The sequence below is a fragment of the Thalassophryne amazonica genome, chromosome 2 (genome assembly GCF_902500255.1).
Source record: "Thalassophryne amazonica chromosome 2, fThaAma1.1, whole genome shotgun sequence".
NCBI classification, from domain to species: domain Eukaryota; kingdom Metazoa; phylum Chordata; class Actinopteri; order Batrachoidiformes; family Batrachoididae; genus Thalassophryne; species Thalassophryne amazonica.
In genome coordinates, this window is record NC_047104.1 from 94,254,845 (window position 1) to 94,275,375 (window position 20,531).

General features: G+C 39.0%; 1 protein-coding gene across 1 annotated transcript in view; it reads right to left on the reverse strand.

The window, feature by feature from the left end:
- Positions 1–9,123: 9,123 nt before the first annotated feature.
- Positions 9,124–20,531, reverse strand: part of tradd (tnfrsf1a-associated via death domain) — a 76,791-nt gene continuing 65,383 nt past the window's right edge. Inside the window, exon 5 of the mRNA XM_034189628.1 lies at positions 9,124–9,425. Within this exon, the coding sequence (XP_034045519.1) occupies positions 9,133–9,425 (293 nt within the window). The 3' untranslated portion in view covers positions 9,124–9,132. The remainder of the gene's footprint in view (positions 9,426–20,531) is intronic.

Here is a 20,531-nt window from a genome sequence, read left to right on the forward strand (position 1 = left end):
CTAATTACAGCCCTCTTAACCCCTTGCCACTTTAACCATTTTTTTATTTATTGTAGATGTAAATTAATACAGTATTCAAAGTTTTCAGCTAGTTGACAGTAGGGCTGTACAATATGGCCAAATGATCATATCCCAATATTGTCATATCAATATGATATATGATATGACTATGATTTGACACAAAGTGCAGCAACAGTGAAAATTAAACATTCTTAAACAAAACAGTAATAATACCACACTCTGTAAATAATAATGAGTGTTATAGCCAGTTTTCTTTAAACAAGTCAGGGGATGGAAACATGAACATTTCCAAGTCACTGAATATGTCTTGGACTTTATTTACATCAATTATGAAGAAATACAAAAGTTTCTTTCACCAAAACATCAAATCTAGGCTTTCATCTCAAATGTACTGTTGTGTGTTGGGGGGTTTGGCTGGATGTTTTTGTGTTGTTTTCTTTTCTTTGCTCTCCAGGTGGTATGCAAACTGGTTTTTGTCTGTGGAGACGATGCTGGCAGAAGAATCCTTCACCCTTATCAACATTATTGGCTGCACTTGTGGAGGATGTCCACGTGCAGGCCTAATGACTCGCAGCACCTGTGGATGATGCTCACGTGCAGACTTAAGGACTTTCAGCTGATGCAGATAATTAGATGGCGTTCTGCATTTAAGCCATGAGTGGTTCAAGCAGAATTGCCGGGAACTTGACCTTGTGACGTTCGTTTGTGAGACGCTGAGGACCGCGCCTGAGTTTGACACATCGTGCCTGTGAAGGAGGACGGGTGAGGGACACATGCTGTCAGCACACATCAGAGGTGATTATCGTCTGAATAATCGTTAATAGTAATTTGGCGTTTTGTTACGCAGTATATTTGAACATTGCTTCTCACGGCTGTGGCGTGCGGACTGATGATCCTCCACCTGTTGTGAGAAGCTGCTCATTTACATAAAGCTTAAATTCAGACCTGAATGTGTTGCTGATAGTGTGTGCCGTTGAGGGATATTAGTTGTAGCTGTTGACTTACCTCACCTCTTCTATCCTTCAGAGTCAGTTTGTCGTGTCCACCTGGGGGGTGTTTGGCGGTGAATGTGAGTCCAGAAGCGCCGGGCTTCGATCCCTTTGGGCACTGGAGAGCGCGCCGTCCTTCACTCCGCCAGACAAACCATATTTTATGTTGTACACAATTATTGCACAAGAGGGGAAAAATAAAATTGTTTTGTTTTTGGAACCGCTTTCTGGTTATTTAGCGCTGGGTTCAGTCAGACGCAGGTCCGCTCCTCAACCCGCGTCGGCACATAACATGTACTTTCTGTCAAATTGTAGCCGAACTTTCAGGTCTTCTTTTTAAGAAAATCCTCCTCTACACCACTTCACCAGGAAGCTGGATTTTATATTTTTAATTAATTTATATCAAGTTGTAGAGATTTGCTTTCAGTTTAAGATTATTTTAGAAAAAAATGTATTTGAAATGGAATAAACAAATTAAAATGTGAGAAACACTGAGAAGCAGTATCTTACATCTCATATAAAGTGCAGCAGAAAAGAGAATATTAATAATCGGGTTTTAAAACGTAGCAGTTTGCATCATGTGCCATGCTTAGTTACAGTGTAACATGTCACATGTCATAGAATCCAGTGGACATTGACCTTGTTTGACCTTTACTTTGGAGACCAAGCATTCAGCACTGTCAAAAAAAAAAAAAAAAAAATCCATTTATTAATAAATGGAATAGCCAGATTCCATTTATTCCAAGATTCCAAGTATTTACATTCATTAGGCAGGATTGGTGGCCACACAATTAAATGTGCTTGTTTCCTGGGTCAAAACCCACCCCTGCTCATTCTGCACCTTATATGGAGTTGTGTCAGGAAGGGTATCAGGCATAAAACCTGTGCCAAATCAACATGCAGTTCCACCTTGGATTTGCTGCAGTGACTCCAAAACAAGGGAGCAGCCAAAGGGACATATGACGTTGTATACACTCTTTAGGGCAAAGAGAAGTCCCACATCCACAGAATATGCACTGACGAATGAGAAAACAAAAGTACAACAAAGATAAAATGAACTTCTTGGCTATCAAGCAATCACAAAGGACGAGACGAGGCTTTTTGCACCACTAGTTCATACTCAACTTTAGTGTAGGACTTTCCTAAATCAAAGACTCTCTAGTCTGGTGCTTTAAAACTGCTCATAGCATGGTTATTTATTTCCAGTCTGATGCTACATTTTAACCACAGGTCTAGTGAATCTCAGACTATGACTTAAGTACTATCACAAAAACAAGGCTTTCAGTTTTTGTTGTAGTACAGGTCATCAGGAAGAGCACCTTGTGTGAAATTAACACATGGATCATACTGGAACCGCTGTGGTGACTCTGGACAGAATGGAAGAAGTCAAAAACAAAATAGTTACTCAATTAAAACTAAATTTATTTTTAACTGGCAAATGTACAGTAGTGTTCAGAATAATAGTAGTGCTATGTGACTAAAAAGATTAATCCAGGTTTTGAGTATATATCTTATTGTTACATGGGAAACAAGGTACCAGTAGATTCAGTAGATTCTCACAAATCCAACAAGACCAAGCATTCATGATATGCACACTCTTAAGGCTATGAAATTGGGCTATTAGTAAAAAAAAAAAAATGGGGGGTGTTCACAATAATAGTAGTGTGGCATTCAGTCAGTGAGTTCGTCAATTTTGTGGAACAAACAGGTGTGAATCAGGTGTCCCCTATGAGGAAAATGGGACGTTCAAGACATTGTTCAGAAGAACAGCGTAGTTCGATTAAAAAGTTGATTGGAGAGGGGAAAACTTATACACAGGTGCAAAAAATTCTAGGCTGTTCATCTACAATGATCTCCAATGCTTTAAAATGGACAAAAAAAAAAAAAAAACAGAGATGCGCGGAAGAAAATGGAAAACAACCATCAAAATGGATAGAAGAATAACCAGAATGGCAAAGGCTCACCCATTGATCAGCTCCAGGATGATCAAAGACAGTCTGGAGTTACCTGTAAGTGCTGTGACAGAAGACGCCTGTGTGAAGCTAATTTGTTAGCAAGAATCCCCCGCAAAGTCCCTCTGTTAAATAAAAGACCTGTGCAGAAGAGGTTACAATTTGCCAAAGAACACATCAACTGGCCTAAAGAGAAATGGAGGAATATTTTGTGGACTGATGAGAGTAAAATTGTTCTTTTTGGGTCCAAGGGCCGCAGACAGTTTGTGACTCGACCCCCAAACTCTGAATTCAAGCCACAGTTCACAGTGAAGCATGGTGGTGCAAGCATCATGATATGGGCATATTTCTCCTACTATTGTGTTGGGCCTATATACCGCATTCCAGGTATCATGGATCAGTTTGGATATGTCAAAATACTTGAAGAGGTCATGTTGCCTTATGATGAAGAGGACATGACCTTGAAATGGGTGTTTCAACAAGATAATGACCCCAAGCACACTAGTAAACGAGCAAAATCTTGGTTCCAAACCAACAAAATTAATGCCTCACAGATGTGAAGAAATCATGAAAAACTGTGGTTATACAACTAAATACTAGTTTAGTGATTCACAGGATTGCTAAAAAAAAGCAGCTTGAACATAATAGTTTTGAGTTTGTAGCGTCAACAGCAGATGCTACTATTATTGTGAACAGCCCCTTTTCTACTGTTTTTTTTTTTTTTTTTGCTAATAGCCCAATTTCATAGCCTTAAGAGTGTGCATATCATGAATGCTTGGTCTTGTTGGATTTGTGAGAATCTACTGAATCTACTGGTACCTTGTTTCCCATGTAACAATAAGAAATATACTCAAAACCTGGATTAATCTTTTTAGTCACATAGCACTACTATTATTCTGAACACTACTGTAAGTATTCCCAGGCATGAAGCTCAACATTGGGCTCAGGTGCATCCTGTTTCCACTGATCATCCTTGAAATGTACATCTTAACTGGAGTCCACCTGGGGTAAATTCAGTTGAGTGGACATTATTTGGAAAGACACACCTGCCTACATATAAGGTCCCACAGTTGACAGTGCATGTCAGAGCACAAACGAAGCATGCAGTCAAAGGAATTGTCTGTAGACCTCAGAGACCAGATTGTCTCATGGCACAAATCTGGGGAAGAGTACAGAAACATTTCTGCTGCTTTGAAGGTCCCAATGAGCAGAGTGGCCTCCATCATCTATAAATGGAAGAATTTTGGATCCACCAGGAGTCTTCCTAGAGCTGGCCGCCCATCTAAATTGAGCGATCTGGGAGAAGGGCCTTAATCAGGGAGGTGACCAAGAACCGAATGGTCACTGTCAGAGATCCAGCATTCCTCTGTGGAAAGAGGAAAGCCTTCCAGGAGGACAACCATCTCTACAGCAATCCACCAATCAGGCCTGTATAGTAGAGTGGCCAGACGGAAGCCACAGCCAAGATATCAAAGGAGTGGCTTCAGGACAACTCTGTGAATGTCCTTGAGTAGCTCAGCCAGAGCCCAGACCTGAATCTGATTGAACATTTCTGGAGAGATCTGAAAATGGCTGTGCATGGTCACTCACAATCCAACCCAGTGTAGCTTGAGAGGTGCTGCAAAGAGGAATGGGCAAAACTACCCAAAGATAGGTGCACCAAGCTTGTGGCATCATATTCAAGAAGACTTAAGGCTGTAATTGCTGCCAAAGGTGCATCAACAAAGTATTGCGCAAAGGGTGTGAATACTAAAAGTGCATCCAGAAAGTAATTGCAGCGCTTCACTATTTCCACATTGTATTATGTTACAGCCATATTCCAAAATGGAGTAAATTCAATTGTTTCCATCAAATTTCTGTTAACCCCCATAGTCCTTATGTCATTTTTTTTAGAACTGCTCTAATCCATATAAAAACAAATTTCACCCTGTTTTTGCTCATTGTGCTTATAATGAACAGGTAGAGACTGCTGAAATTAAAACAGATCTATGGAAAATCATCCAACTTACTAAATACAAAAACGGGAAGAAAAAACAAGTCAGCTGTTCAATTAACACTGGTACAGCCAGATGGGTGAAGGAGTCACATACAAGTATATCAGAATTACACTATGTAAGACATATTGAAGTGTGCAAGGTCATTGCTTATTTCTGGAACTGGCCATACCCACTTTTCAGAGGATGGATCATGTTCAAGTAAGTCCTATACAGGCCCTGAGGCCCTTTGCTCTGACTTGTCACTGGCTGTAAAAATTATTCTGTATACTAAAAGTAATCCTTTTATTTTGCTGGTCTAATTACTTATGAGGTCTGAGAATGGAGGTATTGTGCATACAGATGGCTGTAATTTCTGGTTTAATGCAATATTATTGTTAAACCCCTTCAATTAAATGTCTACACCAGGGGTCTCAACCCTGCATGTTTTTACCGCCACCTGTTCTGCTCAAGAGTTTTTAACTCTAGTGTTTCTTGACTGGGTGAACATACCTTCTCAAAAACTGACAAACCGTGTAAGAACACTCGTGATAACTCTGAAAGCATTACAAGCTGTCAAATGTCATCCAGGTGCTTCATCAGTCACTGCTTTTGAGTAACAAAACTAGATCATGAGGCATGAAGCTGGCAGCGCCATGCTGTGTGGGTGCTCCTCAGCAAATTATTTTAAAATCCTGGAGTAAAACCTGGTATAATCACTAACATACCTACCAGTATTTTTCTTTATTTACAGTATCATTAACATATCTTTCTGTTCATCATTGCAAAAAGCCAAATCATAAAAAAAATTGAGCTTTATTTATTTATTTTTGAAAGGGCAATAACTTCAATGTTTGATGTCAATATTCAAGGAATAAAACCAGCTTGAATTCTTCCTTAAACTGGAAAACCAAGTTTCTCGTGGTTCTGATCTGTTACGGGAAGCCACTGTCTGCTGTGGTGATACAGCAGTGTGTCTGTGTTGTGGGTGGTGAGCACACAATACCAGAAAATGTTTCTGTGTGATAAAAGCTTTTAATCCACACGTCACATCTGGGTGTACAGTGAAGCAGAATAAAAAAAAAAAAAAAGTGGGGGAGGGGTGGCGGGAAGTGGCTGGGCTTCTGCACAAGACCATGCTGTGATCCCAGGAATATGCAACCTGCAGTCTAAATCAGGAAATTTCCTCTTTGCTGGTGGAACAGACAGTCAGGCTTCCTCTCTCCTCTGAAGCCTGCACACCGGGACACGTGCACGCACACAGACATTCCACCACATCAGTAATCACCAAAGTTTAATTGTATGAGCGACAGCACACATGTGAATGAGTGATAGTCAGTCAGGGGAAGTCAGGGAGAGCCAGAGAGGATTAGCACCAAATTACACCTGGGGAGTTGGGACAAAATGATGTTTTCACTTTTAATTAAACTAATGCATCAAATGCAAATGTGAAGACTTTAGGTAAACATTTAATTTGTACTATGTGCTAGTTTTATAGGAACAATAAATCCTTTAGTTGTGCATGCATTACTTACAAAATGCAACTGGTGCCCTGTGTGAAATTATTTAAAAATAAGGAATAAAAAACAGCTCTACAAGAACTCAACCAGTGCATATGAAACCCAGACAGTACAAAGTGATTATAAAAATGATAATATGAATCATAGTAAATCAGATCACTCAGTTCTCACAGAGATATGTACAGTAGTGTTCAGAATAATAGTAGTGTCATTTGACTAAAAAGATTAATCCAGGCTTTGAGTATATTTCTTATTGTTACATGGGAAACAAGGTACCAGTAGATTCAGTAGATTCTCACAAATCCAACAAGACCAAGCATTCATGATATGCACACTCTTAAGGCTATGAAATCATGCTGTTAGTAAAAAAAAAAGTAGAAAAGGGGGTGTTCACAATAATACAACCCCTGGCAAAACTTATGGAATCACCGGCCTCGGAGGATGTTCATTCAGTTGTTTAATTTTGTAGAAAAAAAGCAGATCACAGACATGACACAAAACTAAAGTCATTTCAAATGGCAACTTTCTGGCTTAAAGAAACACTATAAGAAATCAAGAAAAAAAGATTGTGGCAGTCAGTAACAGTTACTTTTTTAGACCAAGCAGAGGAAAAAAAAATATGGAATCACTCAATTCTGAGGAAAGAATTATGGAATCACCCTGTAAATTTTCATCCCCAAAACTAACACCTGCATCATATCAGATCTGCTCGTTAGTCTGCATCTAAAAAGGAGTGAACACACCTTGGAGAGCTGTTGCACCAAGTGGACTGACATGAATCATGGCTCCAACACAAAAGATGTTGGTTGTTCACAGTCAGCTGTGTCTAAACTCTGGACCAAATACAAACAACATGGGAAGGTTGTTAAAGGCAAACATACTGGTAGACCAAGGAAGACATCAAAGCGTCAAGACAGAAAACTTAAAGCAATATGTCTCAAAAATCGAAAAATGTACAACAAAACAAATGAGGAACGAATGGGAGGAAACTGGAGTCAACGTCTGTGACCGAACTGTAAGAAACCGCCTAAAGGAAATGGGATTTACATACAGAAAAGCTAAATGAAAGGCATCATTAACACCTAAACAGAAAAAAACAAGGTTACAATGGGCTAAGGAAAAGCAATTGTGGACTGTGGATGACTGGATGAAAGTCATATTCAGTGATGAATCTCGAATCTGCATTGGGCAAGGTGATGATGCTGGAACTTTTGTTTGGTGCCTTTCCAATGAGATTTATAAAGATGACTGCCTGAAGAGAACATGTAAATTTCCACAGTCATTGATGATATGGGGTTGCATGTCAGGTAAAGGCACTGGGGAGATGGCTGTCATTACATCATCAATAAATGCACAAGTTTATGTTGATATTTTGGACAATTGAAAGGATGTTTGGGGATGATGAAATCATTTTTCAAGATGATAATGCATCTTGCCATAGAGCAAAAACTGCAAAAACTTTCCTTGCAAAACGACACATAGGGTCAATGTCATGGCATAGGGTCAATGTCAATGAGCAGATCTGATTTGATGCAGGTGTTAATTTGGGGGATGAAAATTTACAGGGTGATTCCATAATTTTTTCCTCAGAATTGAGTGATTCCATATTTTTTTCCTCTGCTTGGTGTAAAAAAAGTAACTGTTACTGACTCGCACAATCTTTTTTTCTTGATTTCTTATAGTGTTTCTTAAAGCCAGAAAGTTGCCATTTGAAATGACTTTAGTTTTGTGTCATGTCTGTGATCTGCTTTTTTTCTACAAAATTAAACAACTGAATGAACATCCTCTGAGGCCGGTGATTCCATAATTTTTGCCAGGGGTGGTAGTAGTGTGGCATTCAGTCAGTGAGTTCGTCGATTTTGTGGAACAAACAGGTGTGAATCAGGTGTCCTCTATTTAAGGATGAAGCCAGCACCTGTTGAACATGCTTTTCCCTTTGAAAGCCTGAGGAAAATGGGCCGTTCAAGACATTGCTCAGAAGAACAGCGTAGTTTGATTAAAAAGTTGATTGGAGAGGGGAAAACTTATACACAGGTGCAAAAAATTATAGGCTGTTCATCTACAATGATCTCCAATGCTTTAAAATGGACAAAAAAAACAGAGATGCGTGGAAGAAAACGGAAAACAACCATCAAAATGGATAGAAGAAAATCCAGAATGGCAAAGGCTCACCCATTGATCAGCTCCAGGATGATCAAAGACAGTCTGGAGTTACCTGTAAGTGCTGTGACAGTTAGAAGACGCCTGTGTGAAGCTAATTTATTTGCAAGAACCCCCCCAAAGTCCCTCTGTTAAATAAAAGACATGTGAAGAGGTTACTGGTACCTTGTTTCCCATGTAACAATAAGAAATACGTATACTCAAAACCTGGATTAATCTTTTTAGTCACATAGCACTACTATTATTCTGAACACTACTGTATGTGTGCTCCTAAAAGCCCGTCAGAATCTGACACACACACACACACACACACACACACACACACACACACACACACACACACACACACACACACACACACACACACACACACACACACACACACACACACACACACAGGAACGATTGGGGCAACAGATGTCAACAAAAACAAACACACTGTGTATAAAAGCAGACAGTCAGCAAGTCAGTTTTCACAGCTCCTCCATCTTTACTCAAAAGTGTAGCAATGTTACTCTTATGGCTGCACGTCCAGAATAATTTCAGCCAAGCTGGTGAGTTTGCAGTCCTCCAGTGCTCTGATCAGCCGGCTCAGCTTGGCTGCCCTTCCCTCTGCTTGCATGAAGCGGCTCAGCAGCTGATAGGACTGCTCGTACAGCCCTTCTCTCTCGTACTCGTAGGCCAAGTTGTCTATGGTGAGACCGTTCAGAGCCCGGCAGCTCTTTGCCAGCACCCTGCCTACGTTCTTCCACTGACGGCCCACTCCGTTAGAAAAGCTCTGAACATCCATGGCTGTCAGCATTCGGTCCTCTAACAGGTCAAAGGATACAAGAAAACATGTTAATGCAAGCTGTGCTGTGATTCCATAGCTTCATAAACACTAAATATTCACCAGAATGACCTGCAGACTTGTACCTTACAGTTAATGGATGAAAAGGAGATTTTTAAAATATTGAACTCATTACTGTTCTGTCAATTGATGCAGTGCTGCTCTTCTCACTATTCTGCTTCTGCATAGTGACTTAATTGATTTTTGGCTTGGTGAAAACGCCAGTTATTCCAAGCATCAGCAACACCATGGAAATCAGTGACAAAAGTGTGTACATCTTTACTGCATCATTCACAAGTTTTAAGAATGTTGCATCTGTTAAACTAGGTAGGTAAGAGAAGACAGCACACCGTAAACTACAGACAGTGGTGCTAAATGCACATATGAGCTCAAAATACAGACTTTCAATAGTCATTTGAAGGTTTTTACCCCTAAATCATGTGAACAGTGTATAATTACTGCTTTTTTGTAAGTCATCCCCAATCTGGACATGCTGACACCAATGCTGGACCCTACAGATCAGGGTGCACGTCACAAAGACACATTCGTGCAGCATAAAACATAAAAATAGAGATCTGTTAAACACGTGAATAAAAGCAGTTTAACATAAATGTGCTGATGCAACATGTCAAACAAAAACAAACAACAACAAACAGGCAGTCAGTGAACAGTTAAAGTGCTCGTGCATTTTTTTTGATTTATGTCATCCTTTGGTGTTGCTGGGAAAGTTGGGTGGGGGGAGTGGGGCAGCATTCTGAGGGGAATACATAGTTCTGATGGCTTGTTGGGGGAGCTACTGCGCACTCTGATGGATCTTGCACATGTGCTCTGGAGCTTTCTTCATATGGCAAGTGATGGGAAGGGTTGGACATTATGCATGTGACCTTGACACATCATTCTGTTTGCAACTGAGGGGAGAGAAACGCCCAAGATCATCTCTGCTGCTCTTCACGAGTTATATAGCTGTGCAGTTCCTGTACCGGACAGTGACGCAGTGTGTCAGGATGCTCTCGACTGTTCCTCTGTACAAATGTTTCATTATTGATGAAGGGGAGTTCATTTTTGTCAGTCTCCACAGGGAGTAGAGGTGTTTCTGTGCTTTTCTGCTCTGAGTCACATCATTAATAAATACTAGAGAACCCGTTCCATAGGCAGCAATGCTACCACACACTGTAATGCCATCTCATCCATATTTACTCTACTCTTGATTCTTCACCTTGACATACAGTAGATGACCTTGCCTCCTGGAGGGTATTCTTGATTTGGCCCTCTGGCGTGAAAGGATCCCCCACTGTCATTTTTGACAGGTGAGTTGATTCTTATTTAAAAAAAAAGTTGATTTTACAACATTCAAGGTATTATTCCACAAACAAGAACAGAGCATCAACATTAAGTCATATCCAGGTTGTCAAAATGTACATTTTTACAATAAAAAGAGTCTGATGTCATCCTGCATATTCTTGTAATCTAGAATAAGGTGCAGTGTTCAGCCTTGGTGCAGCTCTGTGCTCTTCAATGCTTAACTGTCATTAAATTTCAACACTTTCTGTAATGATCAACCACAGTGCAACACGTCAACAGTCAGACTGACTAAAAGGCGACTATGAATATTTTAAGAATTCAGTGCTACCCAATCCATTTTAATATTATAGTAAACATAACATAAACATAATTTGGCAGGTCATTTAGAATTTTGCAATAATTTATTAGATCTACAGAGGGAAACTGTAATACGAGCGTCGTATGGAGCTGAAACAATTCTGAAACCCAAGCAGGGGTCAATGTTCAAAAACACACCTGTGTGCCTTTCCTCTTTATTAATTTATGACAGACAAATTGTCCATGATAATTTTCTATTCGAAAAGTGGACCAAAAAAAAGTTGAAGGTAGAAGATGACCCTAGCCATACGACAGTATATGGCCAATCATTAATACCTCTGCCAGACAAAAGAGGGGTTTTAAACCTGAGTTCATAGGTGTTCCTTACATTATAAAGCAACCTAAGATTAAATTCAGAATCTATCCTACTCTATGATGGCATAAATGTTTGTGATTTCATAATGCTATCTTGTGAAATGCCCCAAAATAGATAAAGTAAAATCTGCCAAAACAATTATGTCAGAGCTGATCTGCCTTAAAATTTAATCAACTCTTCCTCAATTTATATAGCACTTTTCCATCTGAATCAGAAGTTAAAAGGGCTTTACAATTATGTCTCACATTCACCTACTGACACAGACACACTCACACACAGACGTCAGGGTGCTGCCATGCAAGGTGTGCATCTGGGTGTGAATGTGTTTGTTTGTCTATATGTGGTCCTGCTATAGACTGGCATCCTGTTCAGGATGTACTCTGCCTCACACCCTATGACTGCTGAGCTAGACCTTTAATTGGAATATTAAATTCATTGGTAAAATGTGCTATATTTGGACTGGATTGGACTGGAGTAAGCAGGTATAGGAAATGAATGTATTCAGTGGACTACAGTCCCAATTTTATTTAATAAGTGGATTTATTTTAAAACACCTGAAGCAACTCCTTTGTTCAGCTCAAAAAGAAGCCACTACCATATAGAGTTAGGTTACTGGCACTGGCATCTGTGTAACAGATCATTGGTGATAGGTATCACCACTCAATGAGAGACAATGAGAGACCATGTTTAGGTCAGGTCAGTTCTAGTGCCATACATTGCTGCAGCACATGACTGCATCACCACATGACGGATCCACCTTACGTGCAGGTTGTCAACCATCCAGGCAGACAACCAGTCTAACTAGCCACACAAAAGGAGCCAGCTGTCTACCAGAGCAAAATAAAACACTGGTGTTCCCTTGGCCTTTTCCAGTTGTAGGGGTCATCATCACGGAGACATGTGCATGCTGGATCATGCCCACAGAAGTTTGCTACTCAGCCAGATTGCTGAAGCTGATGACCCTCACAATGCATGATGGCACTACTCATTTTAGTCTGGAAGTAATCATTCGTTTAACAGTCATTCCAATGGTACCTAAGGATCTCGCAAAAAGACTTGGTGCTAAAAAACATCTTAGGTTAGTGGGTAACGTCTACCTCTCACAACCACAGAGTAAGACATGAAGTACCAGGTGCTGCTTTACGTGTGCCTCAGTGGAAGATTTAGGTTTATTTTTTGTCCGGGTTGAGCATAATCTCTCCGTCTCCCTCTCTTCGTTTTCACTGGGGTTTGATTTTGTGCACAGTCATTTGTCTTAGTTCCGTCAGTCAGTATCAGCAGAGCTAAGAGGTTTGTCTTCCTCTCTCTCATATTTGATTGTCAGCAGAGAGAGCTATATTTTGACAGTTTAGCCCCAATGTCGTGCCCTTCTTGTTTATTTACACCATTTTGTTTTTTAAACCATATTCATTTTGTGTGTTTTTTTGTTTTGTTGCTTACGCTCTCTAGTCCATTATTCCACGTTTATGTAGCATTTCATTTGGTTTTGCACACTCACTCACACCTGCGTTCAAGTTAATCACACACCCCTGGTATGCACTTTAAGTGAATCAGTTATCATCTGGTGGCACTTTAAAAGGAGGCAGCTTGCCTTCATTTATTAACAGATTTCTGCAAATTTATTAAAATCAAACTAAGAAATCATATGTACCCAAGTATTCACAGCCTTTGACATGAAGCTCAAAATTGAGCTCAGGTGCATTCTGTTTCCACTAATCATCCTTGGGATTTCTACAACTTAATTAGAGTCCACCTGACGGATATTCAGTTGACTGGACATAATTTGGAAAAGCACACGCTGTCTACATACTAGGTTGACAGAGGATGTCAGAGCACAAACCAAGCATGAAGTTAATGAAATTGTCTGTAGGCCTCCGAGACAGGATTGTCTCGAGGCACAAATCTGGGGAAGGGTACAGAAACACCTCTGCTGCTTTGAACGTCCCAATGTGCGCAGTGGCCTCCATCATCCATAAATGGAAGAAGTTCAGATCCACCAGGACTCTTCCTAGAGCTGGCCGCCCATCTAAACTAAGTGATCAGGGGGAGAGAAGGACCTTAGTCAGGGAGGTGACCAAGAATCCGATGGTCACTCTGTCAGAGCTCCAGCATTCCTCTGTGGAGAGAGGAGAACCTTCCAGAAGGACAACCATCTCTGCAGCAATCCACCAATCAGGGCTGTATGGTAGAACGGCCAGACAGAACCCACTCCTTAGTAAATGGCACATGGCAGCCCACCTGGAGTTTGCCAAGAGGCACCTGAAGGACCGTCAGACCACAAGAAACAAAATTTGGTCTTATGAGACAAAGACTGAACTCTGATGGAAATGCCAGGCATCATGTTTGGAGGGAACCAGGTACCATCCCTACAGTGAAGCATAGTCGTGGCAGCATCATGCTGTGGAGATGTTTTTCAGTGGCAGGAACTGGGAGACTAGTTAGGATTGAGGGAAAGATGAATGCAGTAATGTACAGAGACATCCTGGATGAAAACCTGCTGGAGAGCACTCTTGACCTCAAATTGGGGTGATGGTTCATCTTTCAGCAGGACAATGACCCTAAGCACACAGCCAAGATATCAAAGGAGTGGCTTCAGAACAACTTTAAATGTCCTTGAGTGGCCCAGCCAGAGCCCAAACCTGAATCTGATTGAACATCTCTGGAGAGATCTGAAAATGGCTGTCCACCGACGCAGCCCATCCATCCTGATGGAGCTTGAGAGGTGCTGCAAAGAGGAATGGGCAAAACTGCCCAAAGATAGGTGCGCCAAGCTTGTGGCATCACATTCATATATAACTGCTGCAAAGAGGAATGGGCAAACTGCACCACACTTGTGGCATCATATAAGGCTGTAATTCCTGAAAAAGGTATGTCAACAAAGTATTGCACACAGGGTGTGAATACTTACGTATGCGTGATTTGTTAGGTTTTTTTTAATTTGCCAAAAAAAAAAAAAAAAAAAAAAAAAACAACAACAAAAAACCTTTTCATGTTGCCATTATGGGTTTTTGTGAGTAGACTTTTTTGGTCGGAAAAAAAGGAATTTAGTCCATTCTGGAATAAGGCTGTAACATAAACTGTGGAAAAAGAGATGCACTGTGAATACTTTCCAGATGCATTCTAAGTCCTTATGATTCTCACATTCCTCGTAGCTATTTGTGTACCTAGTATTAAGGCCATTGCTTGTTTTTTGACTTCTGTATTTTTGCCTGCTGTTTTTGTCCTTTCACCTGTGTGTGTGGGTTTTGGCTCTTCAGTATTTAGACCCTGGACTGCCTTTTGGATTGTACATTACGGGTTCTAGATCTGGATACTGGCACTTTACTGAATGCATTTTTGTGTACCGATCTGTGCCTGAACTGTAACCATTCTTTAATAAGCCTTTACATTAATAAAACAGTCTTTTCTCAAGTGAGCACTGTGTTACTATCTCCCCGTGTGTGACACTAGGACTCTAAAGACATCCATTCTCCTACAAAGGTATTGGTATTGCCAAACACCTCTGTCCAAGGAACTCATAAATCCACATTTAGGGCTAGCTAGAAATGTATCTGATTAGCATGGACTTTGTCATGCACATATAATGAATTCACATAAATACATATGATATTAATTACACAGCATCTGTTACTGGGATGCTGACATTGGAAATGAAGCAGGTACATGATGTGTGACTCCTGCATGAGATAATTATAGAAATTATTACCTTAGTGGTTTTTATTAATCACATAAGGAACTAAATGTTTGGGTGAATTTAAAGTGTTATCCACTTCTTGAATCTTATGACAGTAATTTTCCTAGTAGCCACTAGGTGCTGGAGCCTATCTCAGTAGTCACTGGGTAAAGGTTAGGGTACTAAACATTAAATATTTTAATATTTCACAATATTAAAATGATTTTTTGCAATTCAGATTGAGCACAAAAACAGGGCAGCCAGGACTTTTGGCTGTTGTGGCCAGATTATGTCTCACAAATCTTTCAGGCGAGCTCTGAGATTTTACAATTTGGGCTCTATTTTTTAGATGTTTTGGAGGTCATCTTTTTACTCAGCACAAAAGCAAAATTATTTAGTGTAATGTTGATTTAGAAAATAACAGTGACATATGTAAACAAGGGGTTAAAAAAGTAAGCAAACAATTGCAGGCTAACCAGCTATATAATGTTATTGGAAGGGACAAGCTAAAAATACTCTCAGTAAACCACTTCTTGTTACCAGTGAACAAGCCCCTCATCAGTAATGCACTTGTAATCTGTGAACAGCAGAGCCAACGGAGGACAACTAGGCTAAGGTAAGCAGCTAAATGTGTAACTGGCCGTTTTAAGAAGGTTCTTTACATTTATTGAGGTTTACCTCCACAGGGACACTGTGCTACCAGGCATTGCTAATGATATTTCTGTCTGTTTATTGGAAGTAAGAAGTTGTCTTAGCTTGTCCCATGCCATTACATTAATTAGCCCATTAGCTTATGGTGGTATTTGTATTTTAAAACAATAATGCACAGATTAATTTGGTTTTAGTACAAAATGAAAAGATGAGCCCAAAACCTTTTAAAACAGAGCCTAGGTCAAAAAGGGCAAACTTTCAGCAAAAACAATATAAATGTTAACAAAGTTTGTAGTGCATTATGGGTAAAATGAGCTCAGCTGCCACAGAAAGTTGTTCAACAATCCAAAGGGTAAAAAAAGTCAAATCTTGACTATGATAGTTGGTTTTTTTGTTGTTGTTTTTTGTTGTTGTTGTTTTTGATTTTTTGTATGAAAAAGTGTCCTTGAACGAGACAGTGAAACTTGAACTGCTCCTTCCCAGGGTAAGCCTATACCCAGGTGTTAGTCTTTAGAAAGCTCCCCATAGAGATAGTGTGGAATTATTAGCACTTTAGTCACTGTCAAACCATTCACCATACTTGAAACCACATAAGGGTGAGACTGGTGTGGGCCCAAGTTATCTTCCCACAGGGATGTATCAATGTGTAACTACAACGCATACTCCTTGATGGGACCTGATATTGCAGTTCCTTTACTATTATATTTTCTGTAAAGTAATTTTTAATTGAAGAGATCACTGGGGATGATTAATTCATAATAACTCAAACTGCGCACACTCCCTGCTGGCACTAATCTCTTCCCATACAAACAGACCAACAATCAATTATAAAGCCTTGGATTAGAGAGGCAGATGCTAAATAAAGAACTGTGTTGTCAGCTAAACAATATGGATATTTTTTTTTAAAGAGGGTTTTTTTTTTTTGTAATATTCCTGTGCCAAGTAAAATCTCAGATGCTGGTGCACAAATATGGAGACAGCATAGCATACCTATGTAAAATGTTGAAGTTTCAACACAACCTATGTATAAATAGTGGAGCAGATAACTGTAACAATCCTTCATTTTGGGAAACAAGCACCAAAATTGGTACACATACTCCTTAGACATTACTCTTTTAATTTTGACCCCTGTGTAATTCTTCAGTTGACCCCTATCTGGGTGCCTATTGAAAATTCAAGTGGCCAATCGCTTTTTTCATAAGAGGAATGTCTTAAGGTGGCTTGACTCTTGCACGCATATAACCCCCTGCATTGCCGCGCAATTTATCATGCCAGTGTCACCCACTGTGTTCCGCTGGATGCTGCGCTTTTTGTCGCTGGACGCTGCATTATATAAAATAATTATTTCCTAGTGGATTAATCATTTGCTTTCAGAGTTTGACTGATGAAACCACCTCTAATCGCTTCCGGAATCACAGAGGAATTTTCTACAGCTGGAGTTTTTTTCCCCTCTCTCTCATGTGCTTCATGGCATGGAGAACGCTTTTGGAATCGTCTAAAATATAATTATTTATAATATTTATATTGTAATAGCTTGGTAAAACAGTTGCATTTTCATTCCTTCTTATGAGTATCTGTAAAATTATCTCGTCATAATCGTTCAGATGAGCTGCGCTGTGCTGACGCAATGACTCACACTGACACTCTGTTTTTGAATTCTTCATGCAATATTCATGTTAAGTTCACATAATTAATGCGTGACAGAGATTTGGAAAATTCCTAAAATTTCTTTGCGCACTTACACGCAGCCACGCATAATTTGCAACAGACAGCCAGCAGAAGGCAGAAAAGTGCTTCCAAAAAATTTTTTTCGGCATTTTTTTTTTTACAAGCAGGCATCTATGCTAGATCAAGTCCTTATATAGTAAGGTTTCACATCAGGGGCGATGCCAAAAATAAAAAATTATTTTTTGGCCAAAACCCCCCATTTCTGGGTCAAAATTCAGAAATGGTCCAATCCTTTTGATATGCATATCAAATTACTCGTCTTGACGAGTAGAGTTCAAAAATATATAGTTTGACCTATTTTTGACCTTGCGTTATATCACAATGACCGAAAATGTGGAAAGGTCAACGCACTTTTCGTGAAGGGTCAAATTCATAAAATCTGTTATGATGGTCCGATTATGACAATTTTGGTGTCTAATTATATGTTTTCTTGCACAATAAAACCAATAAGACAACTTACATAGACCATTATGCCAGTCTTAGCTATGAAAATACAATTATGTCAGATAAGATGGGTCTATTGATTAACTTTATCCAACTTCAAAATGGTTATGACATCAAAATTGATCATAATTGGCCTCTTTTACGTCAAGCACATTAATTAAATATAAAAATTGCATAAGTATGTTTTTTGTGAATATAAAGAAAATCAGAATACAAAAGCAAAGAAGACAGAGACATTTTAGAGTACACTATGGCTAATTTATTAAAATAATTTTTTATGATTCATTGTTTCCATTACACAGCATACTCTTGATACCTCAAGTATCAGAACCATTCAAAATAAGTTCAATACACCCACTGACATTGTTATTTTTTTTTTGTTATTAGTACCAAATTGACAAATTTTAGTTACCTTAAAGGGGCATTCCATAAAAAATTAAACTGATTACCACCCATGTTATGGAAAAACATATATTAATATGATTTTGGTAAAACTATGATTTGATGTGATTTGACATCATTTGAAGTATATTTGGGTGTAAATAGAGGGAAAAAGGGTACAAACAACAACCAAAACAAGACATCTGAGGGCAAAAAATATAAATTTTCTTAGAATCACATTTTCTGATTCATTGTTAACTTTACACATCATAATTTGCAAGTTCAAGCATCAGAGCCATGAGCTATAAATTGTGTTGTTAATGTAAGTTCCAAGAGCTACCTTTTTTCCCTCTTGTAATAAATGTAGATCCAAAACTGCATAATTCTGAAATTAGATTACAAATAAATGCATTCAAAGGACATTCTATATAAATTCCAAACTGAAAATACTGCATTTTAAGAGTTTTGTTGTGTTAGCTACTTAAAGCAATCAAATTGGATTTAAACAGCCTTCTGTACGGCACCCACAGGCACCCATGCAACACTGACCACTCTTAAAGCACTTACAGACTGCAGTTTTGCATTTTGCCCCACATCCCTTTTTCCCTCTATTTACACCCAAATATACTTCAAATTATGTCAAATCACATCAAATCATAGTTTTACCAAAATCATATTAATATATGTTTTTCCATAACATGGGTGGTAATCAGTTAAATTTTTTATGGAATTCCCCTTTAAGGTAATGAAAATTTGTCAATTTGGTACTAATAACAACAACAACAAAAAAAATAATGAATGGTTCTGATACTTGAGGTATCAAGTGTATGTTGTGTAATGGAAACAATGAATCATAAAAAATGATTTTAATAAATTAGCCATAGTGTACTCTAAAATGTCTGTTTTCTTTGCTTTTGTATTCTGATTTTCTTTATATTCACAAAAAACATACTTATGCAATTTTTATATTTAATTAATGTGCTTGATGTAAAAGAGGCCAATTATGATCAATTTTGATGTCATAACCATTCTGAAGTTGGATAAAGTTAATCAATAGTTAATTGATTGGGGGAGGTGATGGTCTAGCGGCTAAGGTGTTGGGTTTGAGTCCAGAAGATCATGGGTTCAAATCCCCGCCTGACTGGAAAATCACTAAGGGCCCTTGGGCAAGGCCTTTAATCCCCTATTGCTCCCGGTGTGTAGTGAGCGCCTTGTATGGCAGCACCCTGACATCGGGGTGAATGTGAGGCATAATTGTAAAGCGCTTTGAGCGTCTGATTCAGATGGAAAAGCGCTATATAAATGCAGTCCATTTACCATTTAATCAATTAACTATTAGTTAATAGTGAATCTTATCTGACATAATTGTATTTTCATAGCTAAGACTGGCATAATGGTCTATGTAAGTTGTCTTATTGGTTTTCTTGTGCAAGAAAACATATAATTAGACACCAAAATTGTCATAATCGGACCATCATAACAGATTTTATGAATTTGACCCTTCACGAAAAGTGCGTTGACCTTTCCACATTTTCGGTCATTGTGATGTAACGCAAAAATAGGTCAAACTATATATTTTTGAACTCTACTCGTCGAGACGAGTAATTCGATATGCATATCAAAAGGATTGAACCATTTTTGAATTTTGACCCAAAAATGGGGGTTTTTGGCCCAAAAATGGCCAAAAAGTGTTTTTTATTTTTGGCATCGCCCCTGATGTGAAACCTTACTATATAAGGACTTGATCTAGCATAGATCCCTGCTTGTAACAAAAAATGTCAAAAAAAATTTTTGGAAGCACTTTTCTGCCTTCTGCTGGCTGTCTGCAATGAGTTTACTCTCTTGCATGGCAAACTGCGTACCAGTGCACAGATCAAAACTGTTCCAGTGTCAAGGTACCGTAAGCAGTATTTGTGCTGAATTTGGTGCTTGTTTCACCATTTGAAAGATTCCTCTGTAAATATTATCTTCCGCACTATAAATCGTCATACGATGCAAAAGAGTTTTAATCACAGAATACATTTACATATGGGTGATCATGTTAAACATCCTCAAAGTTTCACCAATCCATGACTATGCATGTAGAAGTTTCACATTTTTAAGCATGTGTGGCATTTGCATATTCTACCTGTATCTGTGTGGATTCCCTCCGGGTGCTCTGGCTTCCTCCCACATCCAAAAGACATGCAAGTTAGGTGGATTGGAAAGTTTAAATTGTCTGTAGGTGTGCGTGTG